This window comes from Triticum dicoccoides, chromosome 5A, assembly GCF_002162155.2.
Source record: "Triticum dicoccoides isolate Atlit2015 ecotype Zavitan chromosome 5A, WEW_v2.0, whole genome shotgun sequence".
NCBI classification, from domain to species: domain Eukaryota; kingdom Viridiplantae; phylum Streptophyta; class Magnoliopsida; order Poales; family Poaceae; genus Triticum; species Triticum dicoccoides.
Genome location: NC_041388.1, coordinates 255,575,405 through 255,595,819, shown reverse-complemented (window position 1 = coordinate 255,595,819; position 20,415 = coordinate 255,575,405). Strand labels below are relative to the sequence as shown.

At 49.2% G+C, this 20,415-nt stretch overlaps 1 protein-coding gene across 1 annotated transcript; it reads left to right on the top strand.

Moving 5' to 3' along the window:
• The first annotated feature begins 726 nt into the window (after positions 1-726).
• On the top strand, positions 727-19,457 carry LOC119300861 (serine--tRNA ligase, chloroplastic/mitochondrial-like). The gene is made up of 10 exons (XM_037577749.1): positions 727-959; positions 1,048-1,229; positions 4,164-4,257; positions 4,349-4,497; positions 4,608-4,700; positions 13,392-13,571; positions 18,165-18,331; positions 18,513-18,647; positions 18,724-18,817; positions 18,901-19,457. Exons 1-10 carry the CDS (start codon positions 800-802, stop codon positions 19,189-19,191), a joined length of 1,545 nt encoding a protein of 514 aa, XP_037433646.1. The 5' UTR covers positions 727-799; the 3' UTR covers positions 19,192-19,457.
• The last annotated feature ends 958 nt before the right edge of the window (positions 19,458-20,415 follow it).

The following is a 20,415-nucleotide window of genomic DNA, read 5'->3' as shown; positions in this document are numbered from 1 at the left end:
TACGTTAGAGACATATCAATGATCATGCATGCTTACTATTGCTTTTCTGCTCCATTGCTTACTGTTTTGTGTGCTTAGTTGCTTGCTGCTTGTGTGCTCCATTGCTTGCTGCTTCAACTATTTCTCTTGTGCATTGATAGGACAAGTGATATGCGCTGTTCATCGGAAGGGTTCTAGGGGATTACAGTTTATGGGAAGCTTACAATGAACAAAATTTAGGGTACAAGCACAACAACCATATAGTGTTTAAGGATAGGCAGGCGACAAAAGATGCTTACTCCAAGTTTATGCGAAAGCACGCGTGCAAGGTTGAAGTTGGCAAGGCGGCACCACACTTTGGGCGTAAAACTTCATTATCATCCCGTAGTCCGTCGCTATTGCAATGCTATGGTGTTGGTATGGTCATTGCGACTATGTGTAAGGAGCAGCGGGTAAGCCTTGTTATAGCACATCTTGATACCCGTGTGCAACCAAACAACGTGTACATGTGTGAGTTCAGACGATGCAGGACATCAAGTACTATGCGCAAACCTTTCCTCTCATGCTATGCACAGCTGGAAAGTGTATGTAATGCAGGCAAAAATTAAGGTGTAAGTTGACAACCAAACACATCCTAGGATATACTCCCTCTGTCCCAAAATATAATGGCAAAATGGTTCATCGGACGGCTGATATTCCACCCAAGGACACCGCTTGGACGGCCATAAAATGGCGGGGCTGCCATGACAAGGCTCTGCAAGTCGCAAGTCTCTTATCCCCCTCTGTCCGCCGCCCGCCGGCCATTTCCCACTCCGGCGAGATGCTGACCTGCGGCCGATACCTATCCTCCGCCGCTGCCACAACGCCATCCTTTCCCCCGCTCCGGACACTAACCTTCTCCCTCCTCCGCTATCATCCTATCCGCTTCCTCTCGTTCTCCTCCGCCGCCGCCACCACCGCAGTCGAACCTGAGACCATAAGTAAAAAAAGAAAACGAGTTCCTAATAAGATAAAAAAGCCATCTTATTTATCCTAATTTGCCATCTGAGCTGTGCTAGTTTGGTACAGGCGGCGGCGGCGGCGGCGGCGCGGGTGGTGGTGCCACGAGGCCGCAGTGGAAGGCGGCGATAGACTTCAAGTGGATCCGGGACAACAGGGATGTCGTCGCCACCAACATCCGGAATCGGAACTCCGCCGCCAACCTCGACGTCGTCCTTCAGCTCTACGATCAGTACCTCGCGCTGCAGAAGGTCAGTGACCTGCCTGTTATTGCTACTGCTGCACTCCGGATTTGTTTTTGGACTGTATACTCCAATAGAACTGATAGCTTTTCACCGCCAAAGCGCGTGATTTACTAGGCTAGACATTGGGTATGATGGGTCACCCGCAAAAAAGAAGGGTATCTGTCAGATGAGATGATTCTTATCAAAGGGTAATAACTTCCATCTGGGATTATGCCCGAGTTGTTGTTTGAGCTGTGCTATATGAATGATGGACTGGCACTGTTCAGCATTTTTTTTTGGCAATAATAGCCAGCCATGCCTTGTGATTATTGTACCGCATGGTAGCTGTAGGCATTATGTAAGTTAGAATCAGAGCTAAAAGACTGACAGTAGATCGTGAATCATCGTTGTTAGTTCGATGTTTGTGCATGTATCTGCGTTGTGAATGTCTGAGTAGGCATCAGGTATACAGGGGCCAGGAGCTTGTCTAGGGGTAGCCCATCAAACAAAATATCCTGGAGGTAGTATTTATTCTCCTTAGGGCATTTCTAACCGATCCCCTAAAAGTTAGCAGAGTACATACCTTAGTGGAGTATATATACTCCACTAAAATTTGAAATTTTGCCGCACCTAGCCGATCCCCTAAAGTTAGCGGAGTAAAACTAAATTTGCACAAACTCAATCAAATTTGAACCAAAGATGATGCATTTAAACATAAGTTCAACAATAAAGTTCTCGGAACCGAACATTATACATAAATTTAACCTAAAACTAAACTTAAACTAGTTTAGGGCGAAGTGGAGGTCGAGCCAATCTTTTCGGGTGAGGCCACCCTTGGTGAGAGCTGGGTCTGGGCCGGTGCCGTCGTCGTCGTCGTCGGGGAAGACGCTCTGCCACTCCCCGACGTCGATCTCGCTGTAGTTGCCCACCTCGCCGCCCGCGTTGCCGCCCTCCTCGCCCTCGTCGTTGCCGCCCTCGTCGTCAGAGATGACGATAACTTCGCCGTCATTGATGGCAAAGATCGCCCGCTCAGCCTCCACTAGCTTCGGGTACTGCTGGCGGAGCTCATCCATGTAGGCCTTGTCGGTGGCCTCGGCCTCGAGGCGCTCTCTCGCCTCCCTGTCCTCCCGCGCCATCCGAGCGGTCACCACCCCCAGCTCCGGCAGGACGAGGTGGACCGGAGCCGTGCCGAACGGAAAGTTGAGCCGCGCGTCGCGGCCGTGGAACCGGACCTGCCACCGGTCGTATTCCATGGCAGCGAGCTCGGCGGTGTCGAATGAGCCGACCCACTTCCGCTTGTGGGTCTTGTGGTTCGTGATTTCAGCCTCCCACGTCCCCCACGACCGCCGTCGAACGCCCATGTAGGTCCTCGTCTGCGGCCGCGGTGGAGTGAGGTCCGGGAAGTCCTCAAACTGCGTGAGGGGCGCGGCGGCGGGGGGATCGGCCGAGCGGTGGCGGCTCGAGGAAGCGGCCGCAAACGACGACCCGCGGGCGTGGCGGCGCGGATCCGCGCTGCGGATCGACGGAGGGGACCGGCGGCCACCCTGTCCGGCCATCCGGAGGAGGGAGGGCGGCGGATCGAGGAGTGGGGCGGGGAGAGGAAGAGAGAGTGGGGAAATTTTACTCGGCCGCCACGAGCCGGAGTAAATATAAGGAGAGGAATGGGTATGGAGTAAATTTTTTTACTCCCCTAACTGTTATAAGGGATCGGCTAGGTGTGGTTTAGAGGAGAAAAAAAGCCAAATATACTCCCTTACGGCCGGATAAGGGATCGGTTAGAAATGCCCTTACACCTTAGGATCACCGAAACAACACTCTTATTACGACAACTTATTTTGACATCAAAGTACTCGTTATTGCAAAGTGATCACCATAGTATCTTTTACAAGAGTATCAACAATCTCTACGGGTGGATCTTCCATCCACCCCACACTCACCTTACTTCTAGCTAGTTTGGCTAAATCATGGGCAGCACAATTAGTCTCTCTAGGAGCATACTCAAAAATAATATGCGGGAAATCGCACGCAACTTTTCTGGCTACCCATAAAAGTTAGAAGTAGGGCATAGGAGGAACTCATACAGTCATACTAATAACCCTGAGCTTTTGTTGAGCTCTTCCAGACACACCCTGTTAGACCTATAACACGTACAGTCATTCTAACCCTGTGCTTTTGTTTAGCTCTTCCAGATATGCCTTCTGATATATTATGACATGCATTTTGTCTTGCCAATTGTCAATACTGAATCAGAACGAGTATGTTTGCTGTCATGTGGTGGGTGATTTGAGGAGGATTAGAGTGGAGATGGTAGCTACCTGAACTTCTGAAGTAAGCGCCAACCCCCTGGACCTTTGCGGCGTGACGCCAGCCGGAGAGCGGCTGTCACACAGCAAAGGCAGGGGAAGAAATAACGTGAGGGAGAATAGATTGGTTTATTCCTGATTGATCAGAGATTAGAGGTGAGCATTATGTAGCCCACGTTACAAGACTTGAGGCCTAAGGCATAATCTAAGCAAACTTGCAATATAACTAACTAGCCAAACTAAAAGGATACGACTAATCCTTTCCTTTAGCCACTACTGCCTACATCTGCTGGCGTTGTGGCCCCCTGTGTAGGTCTCCTGCGCCTAAAGGGGATGCCCCACATGACATTGCATTATGAAAAGCTCAATCATTAGCAGAGTTTGGTTGCACTGAACTGATGTAAGATTGCCCGCCAGTCAATTTTTTGTGTCACCGAGTTAATTTGCAAAGTTTGTAAGTTCCTTGTTCATTCACATCTCAGTGCATGGTGCTCATTCTGTTCCCTTTAAACTGTTCCATCCCACAAGGTCTATAAAACTATTGAAGACATCTGTCTTTATATTCATTAACTGAATACAATTGGTTAATTAGTTCTGTACTGTATAATATGGAGGTAACAAAAGCATTGCGACAATTCCTAATCATGGCAAATGACAGGAGGTCGAACGGCTCCGAGCTGAAAGAAATGCAGTTGCTAACAAAATGAAAGAGAAACTAGACCCGTCTTTGCGACAAGCCCTTGTTGACGAAGGTAGAATTATTATGAGTGTTTTCTGACATCCAAGTATTTGCAAATAGAATTCGGCAGCTTATAATTTTTGACTCATTTTGGGATATTTTAGGCAAAAACCTGAAAGAAAGCCTTATTGCACTAGAAGAGGATCTTGTTCAGCTAACTGATAAGCTTCAGTTAGAAGCACAAAGCATTCCTAATACTACACATCCAGATGTGCCTGTAGGGGATGAGGAAAGCTCTGTCACCAGAAAGGAGGTAGTAGATTTCCGTATAACTTCATCTGCAGTACTGTTGCTTTTTTTCTTTTCAAGGTAATGCCGTTTATGTATTTTCAACATTTCATAATTTTCAGTTATGTTATATAGGTAGGCAGTCAGAGAAGCTTCAGTTTCCCCATTAAAGACCACCTTCAGCTTGGGAAGGACCTTGATTTATTCGACTTTGATGCAGCTTCTGAGGTATAACTGTAAGAAAGTATATATTTGTACTTAAGCTGAAACAGGACTACCAGTTAGAATTAAAAGTTAAGGAGACAAACATGGGTTGTCAAACTCTCAGTAACAACAAATACATGTATGTAACCTCATAGTGGATCTATTTTTTGACTGAATACTGTGAGGCATCCTCATAGTAGATTTCGGTATGTTGACCAGCAAATTGCAATTCCGATTTACATAATAGAAACACACTCATTTGAAATGCTTTGTTGTACCCAATTATATAAATATTAGTGGCAAATCCTTTCAACTCTTTTTTGTTTTCATGTCTTCATTGGCTCTTTGGCTATGACCTGCAAATTGGATTGTTGACTGAACCATTATCTATAGCACTATGCTCCCTAATTTTTAAGGCCTCACAATCAATTGAGGTCTCCAATTTGGAATTGGGTCATCCCGTTTTGACCAGATCAACAATTTCTAAAGGAGCTCCCTCATTCAATTCTCTTACACTATGCTCCTTAATTTTGGAGCTTTTACATTGGATTGAGGTATTTCATTTTGGATTTGATTCACGATTTTGACCAAGTCAACAATTTTTCAAATCAATCGGAGCGAAACACCGTATTATAAATAAAAAGAAAAACACACTCAATCATCTCCCCACTCGCCAAACCAAATACTCCCTCGGTTCCAAAATATAAGGTCTATTTGTTTTTCTGAAAGTCAATTTTCTTTAACTTTAACCAAGTTCAGAGCCAAAAATATCGACATCCACATTACAAAATAAATAAAATATTGAAAGTCATTAAATAAAATATTGAAAGTCATTTCATGATGAATCTAATGATACTGATTGATATTGTGAATATTGGTACATTTCTCTACAAAATTGGTCAAACTTAAAGGGGTTTGACTTTTCTAAAAACTAATACACCTTATATTTTGAATCAGAGGGAGTAAAAAATAGTATATGAAAACCCAACAAGACCAACAGCGCAGCAAAGCGCACCCAGTCCTTCTAGTATAGAAGAAATCCTCGCTACATTATATATGTTCATAGAAAAAGATCAAATAACCCATGAACATGTAAATGATATCTGAAATGATAGATAAATAAAATTCAAATCCCATATAAATTATACATAGTCACAATGACAGGTATATCATCACATTTATTTATGGATAGCTTATTGGAATTATCAGGGTAAACTAAAGTAAACACCAAAATAATCATAGCAAAACAACAATAGTTAGAATCTAACACTTTTACCCAGAAAATAACAACATGACTCAAAAGCAATTGAGATAGGGTGCTTCCTGTGAGCTAAGTGTATCAATTTACCTAATGTATTGCGCAGTACATCTCACCAGGTGAGTGTGGGAGGGGATTCTGTGGTATTCATTGACTCCGTACAACTTAATTAGTATCAAGAGCATGTCGTGAGCGAGGGTTTACTTACATCTCCACAGTCTCATATTTGAGTCAATCAGCCCACCACAATATAAGTTGTGTATCCAGGTTCATGATAAATAGCTCCTATGTTAGTGTGAAACAACCACGAATATGGACATCAAGGTGACAAGTAAGAAAAATATAATTCAAATACCAGAATCTTGAGCAAACATACTAATATAATTCATAGCTGAAGTTTGCCTACTCTCAAGCACATCAGTTTCAAGGAAGTAGGCTTCGGGTATAGAAAGATATAGAGAGATTTTGTAGCGCAACAGTTTTGGGTTTTGAATCACCCAGGAACAGCTCAATCAGGAACATCTCTTATGCTTGATCTCAAGAGAGTGAAGACACACCCTCACTTACTGCAGATAACCAATGCCTTTGATGTAGCTTACATTGCCATTTGCCAATCATAGAAACAATAGACATCAGACATAAACGATTGACTGTCCTCGAGGGGATCGATGGAACATATATGATTAATATCTAATGCCACAGAAGGGGATCGAGTCATTGTCTTAAATGCCTTTCGATGGCATGATATATGAGCATAGAGATAAAAACACATTGATATCTGAACTGCCTACTTTAACTCCATCTGGTGATATGTAAGCAATCACATTACAGTTTTGCTGCTGAAATGCTGCAGTAGCTACAATTAACATCTCGACATGCAAAAGTACACATACAGTTCTGGAGGTTTGTCATTTTGGCGAACACTGGTGTGCATGCCACTAAGCAACAGTTGTGATACTGAAAAGGCAAAAGAGAAAAGCATACATCTATTAGCAATTTATCAAATGTTTCAGCGGAATAAATAAACTAACCGAAGCGACAGAAACTAATACTACATCTGAATGCAAAGTAGCAGCAAATTGGTCTGAGAAGGAACTGACACAGGGAGAATTAACCACTCAGACGAGATCTTCAGTAATCATATGAAATTTGCATAGTGACATTGTTAGGAGCAAGGGTTCGGGCTCCTCTAGGTCGTAGGTGGTAGGGAAAGGAGGGAGCGGGGCGTGGGCTAGAACGTGGCGGCCGGTGGCGAGGTGCCGTCCTTGCGGCTGGGTGGCGGCGGCGCAGGAGAGAGAGGCCTAGGGTTTAGGGTTCCGGCTCCTCTGGGAGCCGGGCAATAGAATAGTCTTATTGCTTAATCCTCAAAATAGTCTTACAACTTGTATATATAATCATAATCTGAAAATAAACTAAGATAACTTGGGCCTTAAGCCTGCCCAGTGGGCCCCCGGCGGCCATAGACCTGGCCGGTCATAACATCTCTCCCCTCCTGCGCAAACAGCTCGTCCTCGAGCTGAAAGTCGGGGTAGTGCTGGAGGAACTCCTCGCGTTGCTCCCAAGTAGCGTCCTCCTCTGGTAGTCCAGCCCACCGAATCAACACGTACCAGGAGCCTCGGCGCAGCTGAGCCTTCAGCGCCTTCTCCGGTGCAGGAAGGAGACGCCCGTCCGTGAGCGGCGGAAGCGCCGGTGGTGCCGCGGGTGGATCGCCGCGGAAGGGCTTGAGCAGCCCAACATGGAAGACATCATGGATCCGTGCACCTGTCGGAAGCTGAAGACGGTACGCCACTTTGCCAATGCGTTCCAGGATAGCAAAGGGACCGGCATAGCGAGGACCGAGCTTCTTCCTCGCGCGGGGGTCCAACGACTGCGTAGAGCGATGAAGTAGACGCAGCCAGACCCAATCACCCACCGCGAACTCCGCCTCGCGATGGTGGCCATCATAGTATCGTTTGGCCAACTGCTGGGCCTGGAGGAGTCGTTGCTGGACCTCCTCCGCGAGCATCTCATCACGGCTCCTCAAAAGAGCCCCGGTTGCCTCGGTCCGCGCCGAGGCTGGATCAACCGGCAGAATCGGCGGGGGCGGCCAGCCATACACCACTTCAAAGGGCGTAGTACGGAGGGCGGAGTGGTAAGAGGTGTTGTAGCAGTACTCCGCCCACGAGAGCCAGTCCACCCATGCGCGAGGGTGATCACCTGTAACACAACGCAAATACATGGCAATCACCTTGTTAACGATCTCAGACTGGCCGTCTGTCTGAGGGTGGAAGGCGGTACTCAGGCGGAGCTTCACGCCTGCCAGTCGGAAGAGGTCGCGCCATACATGACCTGTGAACACAGGATCTCGATCACTGACGATCGAAGAAGGGAACCCGTGGAGACGGACAATGCCATCGAAGAAGGCCCGCGCGACAGATGCCGCTGAATATGGATGGCCAAGGGCGATGAAATGAGCATACTTGGAGAAGCGGTCGACCACCGTGAGAATGACGGATTTGCCGCCCACCTTGGGAAGGCCCTCGATGAAGTCCATGGAGATGTCCGCCCAAACCTGAGACGGGACCTCCAAGGGCTGAAGCATATCAGCTGGTCGCAGGGTCTCCGTTTTGTTGCGCTGGCACGTCACGCAAGACCGTACCCAGTCGCGGACCAGGGCACGATCACCTGGAATGTAGAAGTCGGCGCGGAGGCGATGGAGCGTCTTCTGCACGCCCTCATGGCCCGCCGAGTGGGCGAGACGCAGCACCTGCTGACGAAGATCGTCGTGGTCCGGAACGAAGACGCGGCGCCCGTGGAGAAGCAGGCCGTTGGCTAGACGCCACGGCTCCTCTAGCTCGCCCGCCGCCAGCTGCTGCTGCAGGAGGAGGGCGTCGGCCGCGGCAGCGTTCGCCCGACGAATGTCGGCGTAGAGGGCGAAAGAGGGCCCGGTGATGAGGCAGAAGGCAGCCCCGTCCGCCGCACCATCGTCCACATCGGCGTCACGCCGAGATAGGGCGTCGGCGACGGTGTTGAGGCGACCCGGCCGGTACTCGACGGTAAAATCAAAGCCAAAGAGTTTACTGATCCACTGGTGCTGGGGAACCGTCGAGAGCCTCTGATCCAACATGAACTTGAGGCTGTAGTGGTCCGTGCGGATCCGGAAGGAACGGCCCCAAAGATAGGGCCGCTAATGGTGTACTGCCTGCACCAACCCAATGAGCTCACGCTCATACGCCACCAATTTAAGATGGCGAGTAGCGAAGGGGCGGCTGAAGAAGGCGAGGGGTCCATCGCCCTGGTGCAGGACCGCACCAAACCCCGCACCGGAAGCGTCGCAGTCGACGGTGAAGGGAAGGTCGAAGTCCGGCATCTGCAGTACGGGTCCCGTCGTGAGGGCCCCCTTGAGGGCCTCGAACGCTGAAGTGGCCTCCGTATCCCAAGAGAAGGCGTCGCGGCGGAGGAGACGCGTGAGCGGGGCCGCGATAAGGCCAAACTCCCGGATGAACTTCCGGTAGTACCCGGCAAGACCAAGGAAGCCGCGAAGAGCCCGCGGAGACTGCGGAATGGGCCAGGCGGCGACGGCCGCCGCCTTGTCGGCGTCCATGGCCACACCCTCGGCCGAGATGACGTGGCCGAGGTAAGCGACCGAGGGTGTCCCGAATGAGCACTTCGAGCGCTTAAGATGAAGATGATGCGCCCGAAGCTTGTTGAAGACGATGGCCACATGTTGGAGGTGCTCCGCCCAAGAGGCGCTGTAGATAAGAATGTCATCAAAGAAAACGAGCACAAACCGACGTAAGTAGGGCCGGAGGACATCGTTCATCAAGGCCTGAAATGTCGCCGGGGCGTTGGCGAGGCCAAAGGGCATCACCAAGAACTCGAAGTGGCCGTGATGGGTCCGGAACGCCGTCTTGGCGATGTCGTCGGGATGCATGCGCACCTGATGATACCCCGACTGGAGGTCCAGTTTGGTGAAGCGCGCACCATGTAGCTCATCCAGGAGTTCATCGACCACCGGAATAGGAAACTTATCCTTAAGTGTGAGAGCATTAAGGGCGCGGTAGTCGATGCAGAAGCGCCAAGTGCCGTCCGACTTACGTACGAGGAGGACCGGCGCCGTAAAGGGTGATGTAGAGATACGGATAATGCCCGCGGCAAGCATGATGGCGCACTGCCGCTCCAACTCGTCCTTCTGCAACTGAGGGTACCGGTAGGGCCTTACTGCCACCGGAGCCGAGCCCGGCAGGAGATGAATACGGTGGTCGTAGACCCGGACCGGCGGAAGGCCCTGGGGTTCCGCAAAAAGATCACCGTGCTGCTGCAGGAGGTGATCCAGCAGCGGATGCTCGGCCTCCGTGGTGGCCGCGGCTAGCTGGAGTGGGGGCGACGCCGGGGTGCCGCCAACGCCCTCCCACCGGATGCGGCGGCCGAGGCGCCAGAAGGTCATCGTCAGGGCGTCGAAGTCCCAAAGGATGGGACTGAGAGTCCGCAAAAAGTCGACGCCGAGGATGAAGTCGAAGCAGCCCAAGTCGATGCCGGCACATGTGATGGTGAAGTGCTCGTCGCCGATAGTAATGGGAACGTCCCGAGCGAGCCCATGGCATCGGAGGCGGTGACCCGCAGCTGCTCCCCTCCCGTCGGCTGTAGGGCAAGGCGCCGCATCGTAGCCTCCGGAAGGAAGTTATGTGTAGAGCCCGTGTCTAAGAGAGCCACCAGAGTCTCGCCGTGGATCGTGACCGGAATAAGCATAGTCCGCTCATTGCGGATGCCGGCCAACGCGTGGAGGGAGACGACAAGGGCCGTAGCCGGCGCGGGCGCGGGTGCCGGCGCGACCTCGGCGGCGGCTGGGTCGCCGAGTCCATCGTCGGTGGCAGCGTCCTCGGTCTCGTCGACTGTCTCCAAGTAGAAGAGGCGCGGGCAGACATGGCCCGGGGCATAGGGCGCATCACAGTTAAAGCACAGCCCCAGGCGGCGGCGCTCGAGCTGCTCGGCCTGCGAGAGGCGCCGGAAGGGCCGCGTCGCGGCCGAAGTGGCCGCCTGTGAGGCGGCTGCAGAAGCTGGTGCGGCCGGCGGTGGTCGTGGAGGCACTCGGCTCCCCCGAGGTGGTGCGGGCCGTGTTAACGCCTGGGCGCGCTGCTCGAACGCCCGAGCGTAGTACATGGCCGTCTGCAGGTCCTGGGGTCCCTTCATCTCGACGTCCACGCGGATGTGGTCGGGAAGGCCGCCGACGAAGAGCTCAGCCCGTTGTAGTGCTGTCACCCCCGGTGCGTGACACGCCAGAGCCTGGAAGCGGTCGGCGAAATCCTGGACCGTGGAGGTGAAGGGTAGGCGGCCCAGCTCGGACAAGCGGCTGTCGCGCCGTGGTGGACCGAAGCGAAGGAGACACAGCTCGCGGAAACGATCCCAGGGGGGCATGCCGCCCTCGTCCTGCTCGAGGGCGTAGTACCATGTCTGGGCGGCACCCCGGAGGTGGTATGACGCGAGCCAAGTGTGCTCGGACGCGGGTGTGCGCTGCCCCCGGAAGAACTGATCACACTGGTTTAACCAGTTAAGAGGGTCCTCCGAGCCATCATACGTGGCAAAGTCGATCCGGGCAAAGCGAGGTGGTGTCGGGGTTGATGCGCCAGTGCCCACCGGTTCGTCGATGCGAAGGGCCGAGGACGGCGCGCCGAACTGTAGCGTGGGCACCGCCGGTTCGCTGGCCTCCGTGTAGACCGGCGGTGGCGTCGTTCCGGTGAGCCAAGCCGGAATCGGAGAGGGCGACGGTGGAAACCGCACCTGCTGGATCGGAAGCCCCCCGGAAGGGCCCTGACTCAGGCCGGCGGTAGGCGGTGGAGACGGCGTGGGGGCCGGGGCAGACCAGACCGGCCACGGGGTTGGGGCGGACGCGGCCGATGCCGCGGTTGCTGGCGCGGGCCAGTGTGGCCAGGCCGGCGCTGGAGCGGCCGGCTGTTGTAGTGCCGGGTAGCCGCCGGCGAGCGCGGCAGGCACCGAGTACCACGGGAGTGTCGGCGGCCCGGAGGGCGCAGGCGGCGGGGGCGGTTGTGGCGGTCCGTACGGGCTGGCCAGGAAGAGCCGGATGCCCTGGACCGCGACGACCAAGTCGTTGAGGACCCCTGCCATGGCCTCCGGGGTGTAGTGGGCCGGTAGAGTTGATGGCGACGGCGGCGTAGTGGTGATGGGGGCCGGCGGATGGCCGGGTGACGCGCCGGGGATGAGGTCCAGCGGCGCGGACGGGAGGACCAGCGACCCCGTGGCGAGGGGCGCTGACGCGGCGGTGGTGGTCACAGCCAGCGACGGCGATGGTGGTGAGGATGACATGGTCGAACCAGAGCTGACTGATACCAAGGTGTTAGGAGCTAGGGTTCGGGCTCCTCTAGGTCGTAGGTGGTAGGGAAAGGACGTGGGCTAGAACGCGGCGGCCGGCGGCGAGGCGCCGTCCTTGCGACTGGGTGGCGGCGGCGCAGGAGAGAGAGGGCTAGGGTTTAGGGTTCCGGCTCCTCTGGAAGCCGGGCAATAGAATAGTCTTATTGCTTAATCCTCAAAATAGTCTTACAACTTGTATATATAATCATAATCTGAAAATAAACTAAGATAACTTGGGCCTTAAGCCTGCCCAGTGGGCCCCCGGCGGCCATAGACCTGGCCGGTCATAACAGACATAATCTGACGGGAGCTGCAACTCACATCCTTAAAAGTGAAGAAACTGGGAGTATGAAGAGCGGGAGGAGAGCTGGAGGACAGAGATGTGACAGCCTGCGGATGGGCAACCATCATGGTGGATCGCTTACATCTGAAGTGCTTGAAGTCACTCTAGGCGATAGCACGGAGGCAAGCAGAATAATTGTGGGATGGGTGCACGAGTCGGGAACATCCTGGCAGAGATCCTCTAGAAGCCAGATCAGAATGTGGAGGAGGCATTAGGGGGCTTGGACTGGAGTGCAGCACGTGGACGGGGTAAGGAGGCGTATGGCTGTGAGATTGCCACGCTTGAGGGAAGACATCGTCTGCCAATTCCTTGAGGCAGAACTCTGTTGCGGTGAAAGAATTCTCATTCACGGAGTGGAGACTCGACGGCCGGGTTGGTGGAGGAGAAAGTAAAGGGGAGGTATAAACTGGTGCGGTAGTGGGGAGAGGAAGGGATGGGTGCCAAAGCTGTAAGGTGAAAATCTAACTGATAGCTCCAAGCCTCCACCAATAGACCGGCTAACGAGGTTTTGGTTAACTTTATCTGAGGGTTGAAACTTGAAAACTTGAAATTGTTGCAGAGAGGTGGCTGAACGGGGAAGCAGGAAAAACCAGTAGTTGGCCCCACCTGGTTTAGTTACACAGGATACTTGTACTAAACGATATTAAGTCAATATATGCTCGCTGGAAGGCTCTAGTTATTTTGCCTTAATAGTACAAAGTCCTGATATGAGTAGATGCCCAGATTGGTCCTGCTCTTTTCTACAAAAAGTTTGTACTGTCTTGCGCAGGTTAGTGGTTCAAAGTTCTACTACCTGAAGAATGAAGCTGTTTTGTTGGAGATGGCCCTTGTAAATTGGGGTATTGCTGAGGTCTCAAAGAAGGGTTTCACACCACTCATAACTCCAGAGATTGTTAGATCATCTGTTGTTGAGAGATGCGGCTTCCAGCCAAGGGCCCAAAATACTCAGGTATGCAGTCTCTAAACGTAGTATTTGGTTACTTTTGTTATCAACAGTGTTAGAACAACCACTGCTTGTTTGGGACTGAAAGGCTTTGTTGTTATTGTTGTCATGTCAATGATTTAGTGCCTTATTTGTTTTCATGTGATATATTTTCCATCAGTATTCTGTTTGTTCTTGTTGATTATTTGGTTAGTGCTGATGTGCGGCCAGGTTGCTGTGATGGTCAATGCAGGCCAATTAACAATTTCAATTCCATTTTTGTAGTTTTGTTAGAGGGAGGTACATTTTAGCTATTCTCAGTGGCCTTGCACAGTCACTTATATTGTATCCTGCTCATTGTAATGATTACCAATTCGACTGTAATAGAAAGGTTTAGTTTAAGTAAAGCAGACAAGATTGTTACATATTACATCGTTAACTACCTAGATGAAAGATGTTGTAGAACTTTCTCAAAAAGAGGCAAGGGGACCGGATTATCCTGGTTAAGCTGGTCGTTGGAGACTTAGTTCTCAATGTTATCAGTGTGTATGCCTCGCAAGTAGGCCACAGAGAGAGGAGTTCTGGGAAGGCCTGGAAGACATGGTTAGAAGTGTACCTATTGGCAAGAAGCTCTTCATAGGAGGAGACCTCAATGGCTAATGGGTACATCTAACACAAGTTTTGAAGGGGTGCATGGGGGCTTTGGATATGGTAACTGAAAGTGCGTTATATCGATTAGAGGGGGGTGAATAGGCGATTTTTATGAAAGTCTTCAAAACGTGGAAGTTATGAAGACAAACGATAGAAATAAACCTATTACCCTGCAGCGGAAGGAAGACTACACTAGGCAAGCCATAGTCAAGTATTCAATGGAGTGAAAGCACAATGACTAATAGCAGCAATGTATTAAGGATCAGGTAGGAAGATATTATGAAGCCAAACAGAAAACACAGTCACTCAGTGAAGATAAAAGATAGTGCAATCATACAATGACTTCACAAGGACCAACAGTAAGTAAAGGGAAGGAAAGGATACAACCAGTGACACGTTGAAGACAATGATTTGTTGGATCAGTTCCAGTTGCTGTGATAACTGTACGTCTGGTTAGGGCGGCTAGGTATTTAAACCTGAGGACACACAGTCCCGGACACCCAGTCCTGAACACGCAGCTCAGGACACCCAGTCCTCACCGTATTCCCCTTGAGCTAAGGTCACACAGACCTCGCCCAATCACTCTGGTAAGTCTTCAAGGTAGACTCCCAAACCTTCACAGACTTCGTTCACCGGCAATCCACAATGTCTCTTGGATGCTCAGAACGCGACGCCTAACCGGCTGGAGGATTCACAGTCCTCAAGTGTAATAAGTCTTCAGATCACACAGACAAGAAGACTTAAGTGATGCCTAATTCTCTTTGGCTCTGGGTGGTTAGGGCTTTATCCTCGCAAGGAATTCTCTCTTAAAGGCTTCGAGGTGGGTTGCTCTCAAACGACAAAAGCCGTACTCTGAATCTGAGTAGCCAACCATTTATGGTTGTAGGGGGTGGGCTATTTATAGCCACTTGGCAACCCGACCTGATTTGTCCGAAATGACCCTGCGTCACTAAGGAACTGACACGTGTTTCAACGGTCAGATTTCAAACTCACACGGCAACTTTACTTGGGCTACAAGCAAAGCTGACTTGTCTGACTCTGGACAAGATTCGCTCTCAAAGTCTTTACTCGAAGACATAGGTTTTGTTTAAGCATCACTTCAGTCATTCTGACTGGTTCTCTTGGACCCCACTTAACAGTACGGTGGTTCCTATGACTCAACAAAGAGGAAGAAAAAGACCTACGAAAGACCTAAGTCTTCGAGCTCCATAGGCTTCATGCGATGTCTTCTCTTGTCATAGTCTTCAATGTGAATATCTTCATATACCACCTTTGACTTCAATGTCTTCATACATTTTTAGGGGTCATCTCTGGTAGGAAAACCGAATCAATGAGGGACTTCTACCTGTGTTATCCTGCAATTCTCACAAACACATTGGTCCCTCAACTAGGTTTGTCGTCAATACTCCAAAACCAACTAGAGGTGGCACTAGATGCACTTACAGTAACATGAATCAAGGAGAGGATGTCTTAAGCTTTGCTTTAGCCTATGACATGATTGTAGATAACACCCTCTTTAGAAAGAGAGAATCCCATCCATTGACTTCCTATAGTGGACAATATTCTAGCCAGATTGATTTCATCCTCTCGAGAAGAGAAGACATGCGTGCTTGCCTCAATTGTAAGGTGATAACTAGAGAGAGTGTTGCCCCTCAACATAAGCTTGTGGTGGCTGACTTTCGCTTTCAGACTCATGTCTAGCAGGATAAGCGCGCCAAAGTCGTTAGAATGAAGTGGTGGAAGCTCAAGGCGGAGGCAACTCATGCTTTCAAGGAGAAGGCTATTAAGGAGGTGATCCAAACAATATGTGGATGAAGATGAAGACTTGCACATGGAAGGAAGCATCAGAGGAGTTTGGGGTGACTAGGGTAGTAGAAGCGAAGCTAAAGATACCTGGTGGTGGAACGACGATGTCCAGAAGACTATTAAGGAGAAGAAAGACCGTTTCAGATGCCTACACCTGGATAAGAGTGAAGGCAACATGGAGAAGTACAAAGTGGCAAAGAAGACTGCAAAGCGAGATATAAGTGAAGCAAGAGGTCAGGCGTATGAGGACCTCTACCAGCATTTATGTTTAAACACGAAGGAAGGCGAAAGGGACATCTATAAGATGGCCAAGATCCGAGAGAGGAAGACGAGGGATGTCAACCAAGTCAAATGCATCAAGGATTGAGCAGATCGGCTTCTGGTGAAGGACGAGGAGATCAAGCATAGATGGCGAGATTACTTCGACAAGCTGTTCAATGGAGAGAATTGAGAGCTCTACCATGGAGCTGGACGATTCATTTAACGATACGTACATACATTTTGTGTAGCGAATTTAGGAGCTCGAGGTCAGGGAGGCTTTAAAAAGGATGAAAGGATGCAAGGCGATGGATCCTGATGGTATCCCCATTGGGGTGTGGAGAGGCCTTGGAGACATAGCGGTAGTATGGCTAACTAAGCTTTTCAACCTTATTTTTGGGTCAAACTAGATACCAAAGAATAGAGGCGGAGTATAATAGTACCAATTTTCAAGAACAAGGAAGATGTTCAAAATTGTACTCCCTTTCTCCCAAAATTCTTGTCTTAGATTTGTCTAAATACGGATGTATCTAGTTACGTTTTAGTGTTAGATACATCCGTATCTAGACGAATCTAAGACAAGAATTTTGGGACGGAGGGAGTACTAATTACCATGAAATTAAGGTGATGAAGTTATGGGAGAGAGTCGTTGAGCGCCGCTTAAGAAGAATGACAAGAATGACAACAAAGTCCATTACCTCATCAAGGACATGTATGATAATGTTGTGACAAGTGTTCGAACAAGTGATGGCGACACTGATGACTTTCCAATTAAAATAGGACTGCACCAAGGGCCAGCTTTGAGCCCTTATCGTTTTTGCTTTGGTGATGGATGATGTCACAAGGGATATGCAAGGAGATATCTCATGGTGTATGCTCTTTACGGATGATGTGGTGCTAGTCGACGATAGTCGGACATGGGTTAATAGAAAGTGTGCTCTAGAGACATGCATTCGAATCGAAATGTTTTAGGCTTCGTAGAGCTAAAACTGAGTAAATGAGGTGCAATTTCAATACTACTAGGCACGAGGAGGAGGAAGTTAGCCTTGATGGGTAGGTGGTACCTCAGAAGGACACCTTTCGATATTTCGGGTCAATGTTGCAGGAGGATGGTGATATCGATGAAGATGTGAGTCATCGAATCAAAGCTGGATAAATGAGGTGGCACCAAGCTTCTGGCGTTCTTTGTGATAAGAGTGCCACAAAAGTTAAAAGGCAGACTGTATAGGATGATTCGACCTACGATGTTGTATGGCGCCGAATGTTGGCCAACTAAAAGGCGACATGTCCAACAGCTAGGTGTTGTAGTGATGGGCATGTTGAGATGGATATGTGGCCACACAAGAAATGATCGGGTCTGGAATGATGATCTACGTGGTAGAGTTGGGGTGGCACCGATTGAAGAGAAGCTTGCCCAACATCATCGGAGATGGTTTGGGTGTATACAATGCAGGCCTCTAGAAGCACCATTGCTTAGCGGACGGTTAAGGTGTGCTGATAATGTCAAGAGAGGTCGGGTAGACCAAACTTAACATGGGAGGAGTCCGTAAAGAGATATCTGAAGGACTAGAATATCACAAAAGATTGGACAGGGGTGCATAAAAGTTAGCTATCCATGTGCCAGAACCATGACTTGGTTTCAATATATTACGGGTTTCAATTCTAGCCTACCCCAACTTGTTTGGAACTGAAAGGCTTTGTTGTTGTTGCACAGATGCTCAAGCAATAGAATTATATAAGTGCAATTTCTGTACTATATGCTTTCTGCCAGTGTGTTATGGCAGGTTATAGTGGTACCTTGTTACTATTCAATATTCAATAGTACTGTGCAGAATCAAATCATATGACATCTTTATGTCCCTTACATGATGATTTTAAATAATCACTTGTGCCATCTTTATGTAGGTCTATTCAATAGATAACAGTGATCAGTGCCTCATAGGGACTGCAGAAATTCCCGTTGGAGGCATCCATATGAACTCTATCCTTGCCGACTCTGATTTACCTCTAAAATATGTGGCATATTCACACTGTTTTCGCACAGAAGCAGGTGCCGCAGGTGCTGCCACTAGGTATCTCTGTTCTCTTCTTCCCTTAAAGGCTGTCTTTGAGTGTGTGTTTTGATTTAGGAAGTTTCCTTATAGTATGCTCATATAGAAATTACTGATTGATGATGGTTCAAGTCCGTAATGAAATTGTTTACTCTTTTTTTTGTGTGAAGTTGCTGAGTTTCAGTTAATCTGTCTTGAACAGGGGCCTCTACCGAGTACATCAATTTAGCAAGGTTGAGATGTTCATATTCTGTCGGCCAGAGGAAAGTGACAAGTACCATGAAGAACTTATAACCATCGAAGAGAATCTTTATGCATCACTTGGACTTCATTTTAAGTATTTCCTGATCTTCTTGTGAGTTTCTAAGTCATAAACGTTCCAAGGCCAATAAGATTATTCTCCTCTCTCGTAGAACTTTGGATATGGCAACAGGAGATTTGGGCGCTCCAGCCTACAGAAAGTATGACATTGAGGCATGGATGCCAGGCCTGGATCGGTATGGTGAGGTAGGCAGCAAGTATTTCTTGCGCCCTGGCAACTTGTATCCATTTTGAGCAGTTCTCATGTTTTCTGCTCAAAACATATGCAGATCTCAAGTGCATCAAACTGCACGGACTACCAGAGCAGGCGGCTGGGTATCCGGTTCCGGCCAGCACCCTTGGAGCCTCCACCGTCGACGAACAGCAAGAAAGGGAAAGGGGGTAGTTCAGGTCCGACGCAGTTTGTCCACACGCTCAACGCAACGGCAGTCGCTGTTCCTCGCCTGATCATATCCATTTTGGAGAATTTTCAGCAAGAGGATGGTACGGTGGTGATTCCGGAGCCGCTGAGGCCCTTCATGGGTGGGCTTGGCGTCCTCACCCCCAAAACCAAATTATAGTGGCAATTAAACTTCTTCTTTTGCTGGAGGCATTTAAACTATTTAGGAGGGGTTTCTTTTTATATGGAAGTGGCAAGTGCCTAGAAGAACCTGTTAGGGCATCTTTAATGGTTGTAAGATAGTTCTTGGTAGACTTTGCCGTATAGGATTTTTGATGATGTGTCATACAATAAATGAGGAAAGAGAGGAAGGTTGTATGTACATGAACCAACATCCATTGCACAAGCTTCAATGTAGAATGAGAGAGCATCTCATTTATTATCTTACATCCTATTGGGCAAACTAGATACAACCCATTAGAGTTGTTGGATGTTAAGGTGTTAGTTGATGACATGTCATATTTTATCAACAAGCTAACATACAAATTATTGAAGATGCCTTTAATACCCACCACTGGTACTCCCTCTGTAACTTAAAAGAAGTCATTTTCTGACACTGATTTTGACACCATCATAGTGTAAAAAAATATCTTATATTAAGTTACAGAGTAGTACTCCCTGTGTTCCTTCATATAAATTATTTTAGAGATTCCAATATAGACTAAATACGGAGTAAAATAAGTAAATCTACACTTCAAAGTACGTCTATATTTAGAAATGGAGGGAGTAGAAGATAATTTTGAATCTTAACTAAAAATTGAGGTATCTTATTTTATTTAGAAATAGAGCCTCTCGTTAATGCTATGGACGTGAAAAAAAAGTGAAACCACAATTTTGGTGAACATATTTTATTTTCCTTCTCCGCACGAGCAGGAACGGTCTTTGCAGCGATTGGTTTCCGGGCACGATTAATTGGGCCATCTTCAAGGCTAACCGCTTGTTTAGGCGCTTGAGCAATTTAAAAATAATAATAAAGCTAAAAAATTGACATTACTTTTTTTAGAGCAACTCCATCGGGCTGACCCATTTCGTCCATGCGCGTTCGTTTGGGTCGCGGCGGACAGAAAAATCAGTCCAACGCGCCGATCCAAACGGACGCGCGTCCGCTTTTTGTCAGCCCGTCGACCCATTCGCGGTCCAATTTTGAGCCTGATTTGTGTTGGCGCGGACACGGGACGGCCGCGCGCGCCGCACACCAACTACTCCCCCTGGCCCGCCAGTCGGTGGCAAAGCATCCATCATTTCCCTCCACTTTCCTAAAAACCCTCCTACCCTACGCGCGCTCTCGGCCGCTCGCCATGGACGACGCCCTCGAGGCTGCCGCCGACCTCACCTCTCTCGCCTC

Excerpts from the sequence above, each read along its gene's own strand:
- LOC119300861 (XM_037577749.1), top strand. The coding sequence starts at position 800 with ATGCTGACCTGCGGCCGATACCTATCCTCCGCCGCTGCCACAACGCCA. Across the intron at positions 4,701-13,391 it reads ACTTTGATGCAGCTTCTGAG|GTTAGTGGTTCAAAGTTCTA; the intron begins GTATAACTGTAA and ends TGTCTTGCGCAG. Across the intron at positions 18,332-18,512 it reads GCCGCAGGTGCTGCCACTAG|GGGCCTCTACCGAGTACATC; the intron begins GTATCTCTGTTC and ends TGTCTTGAACAG.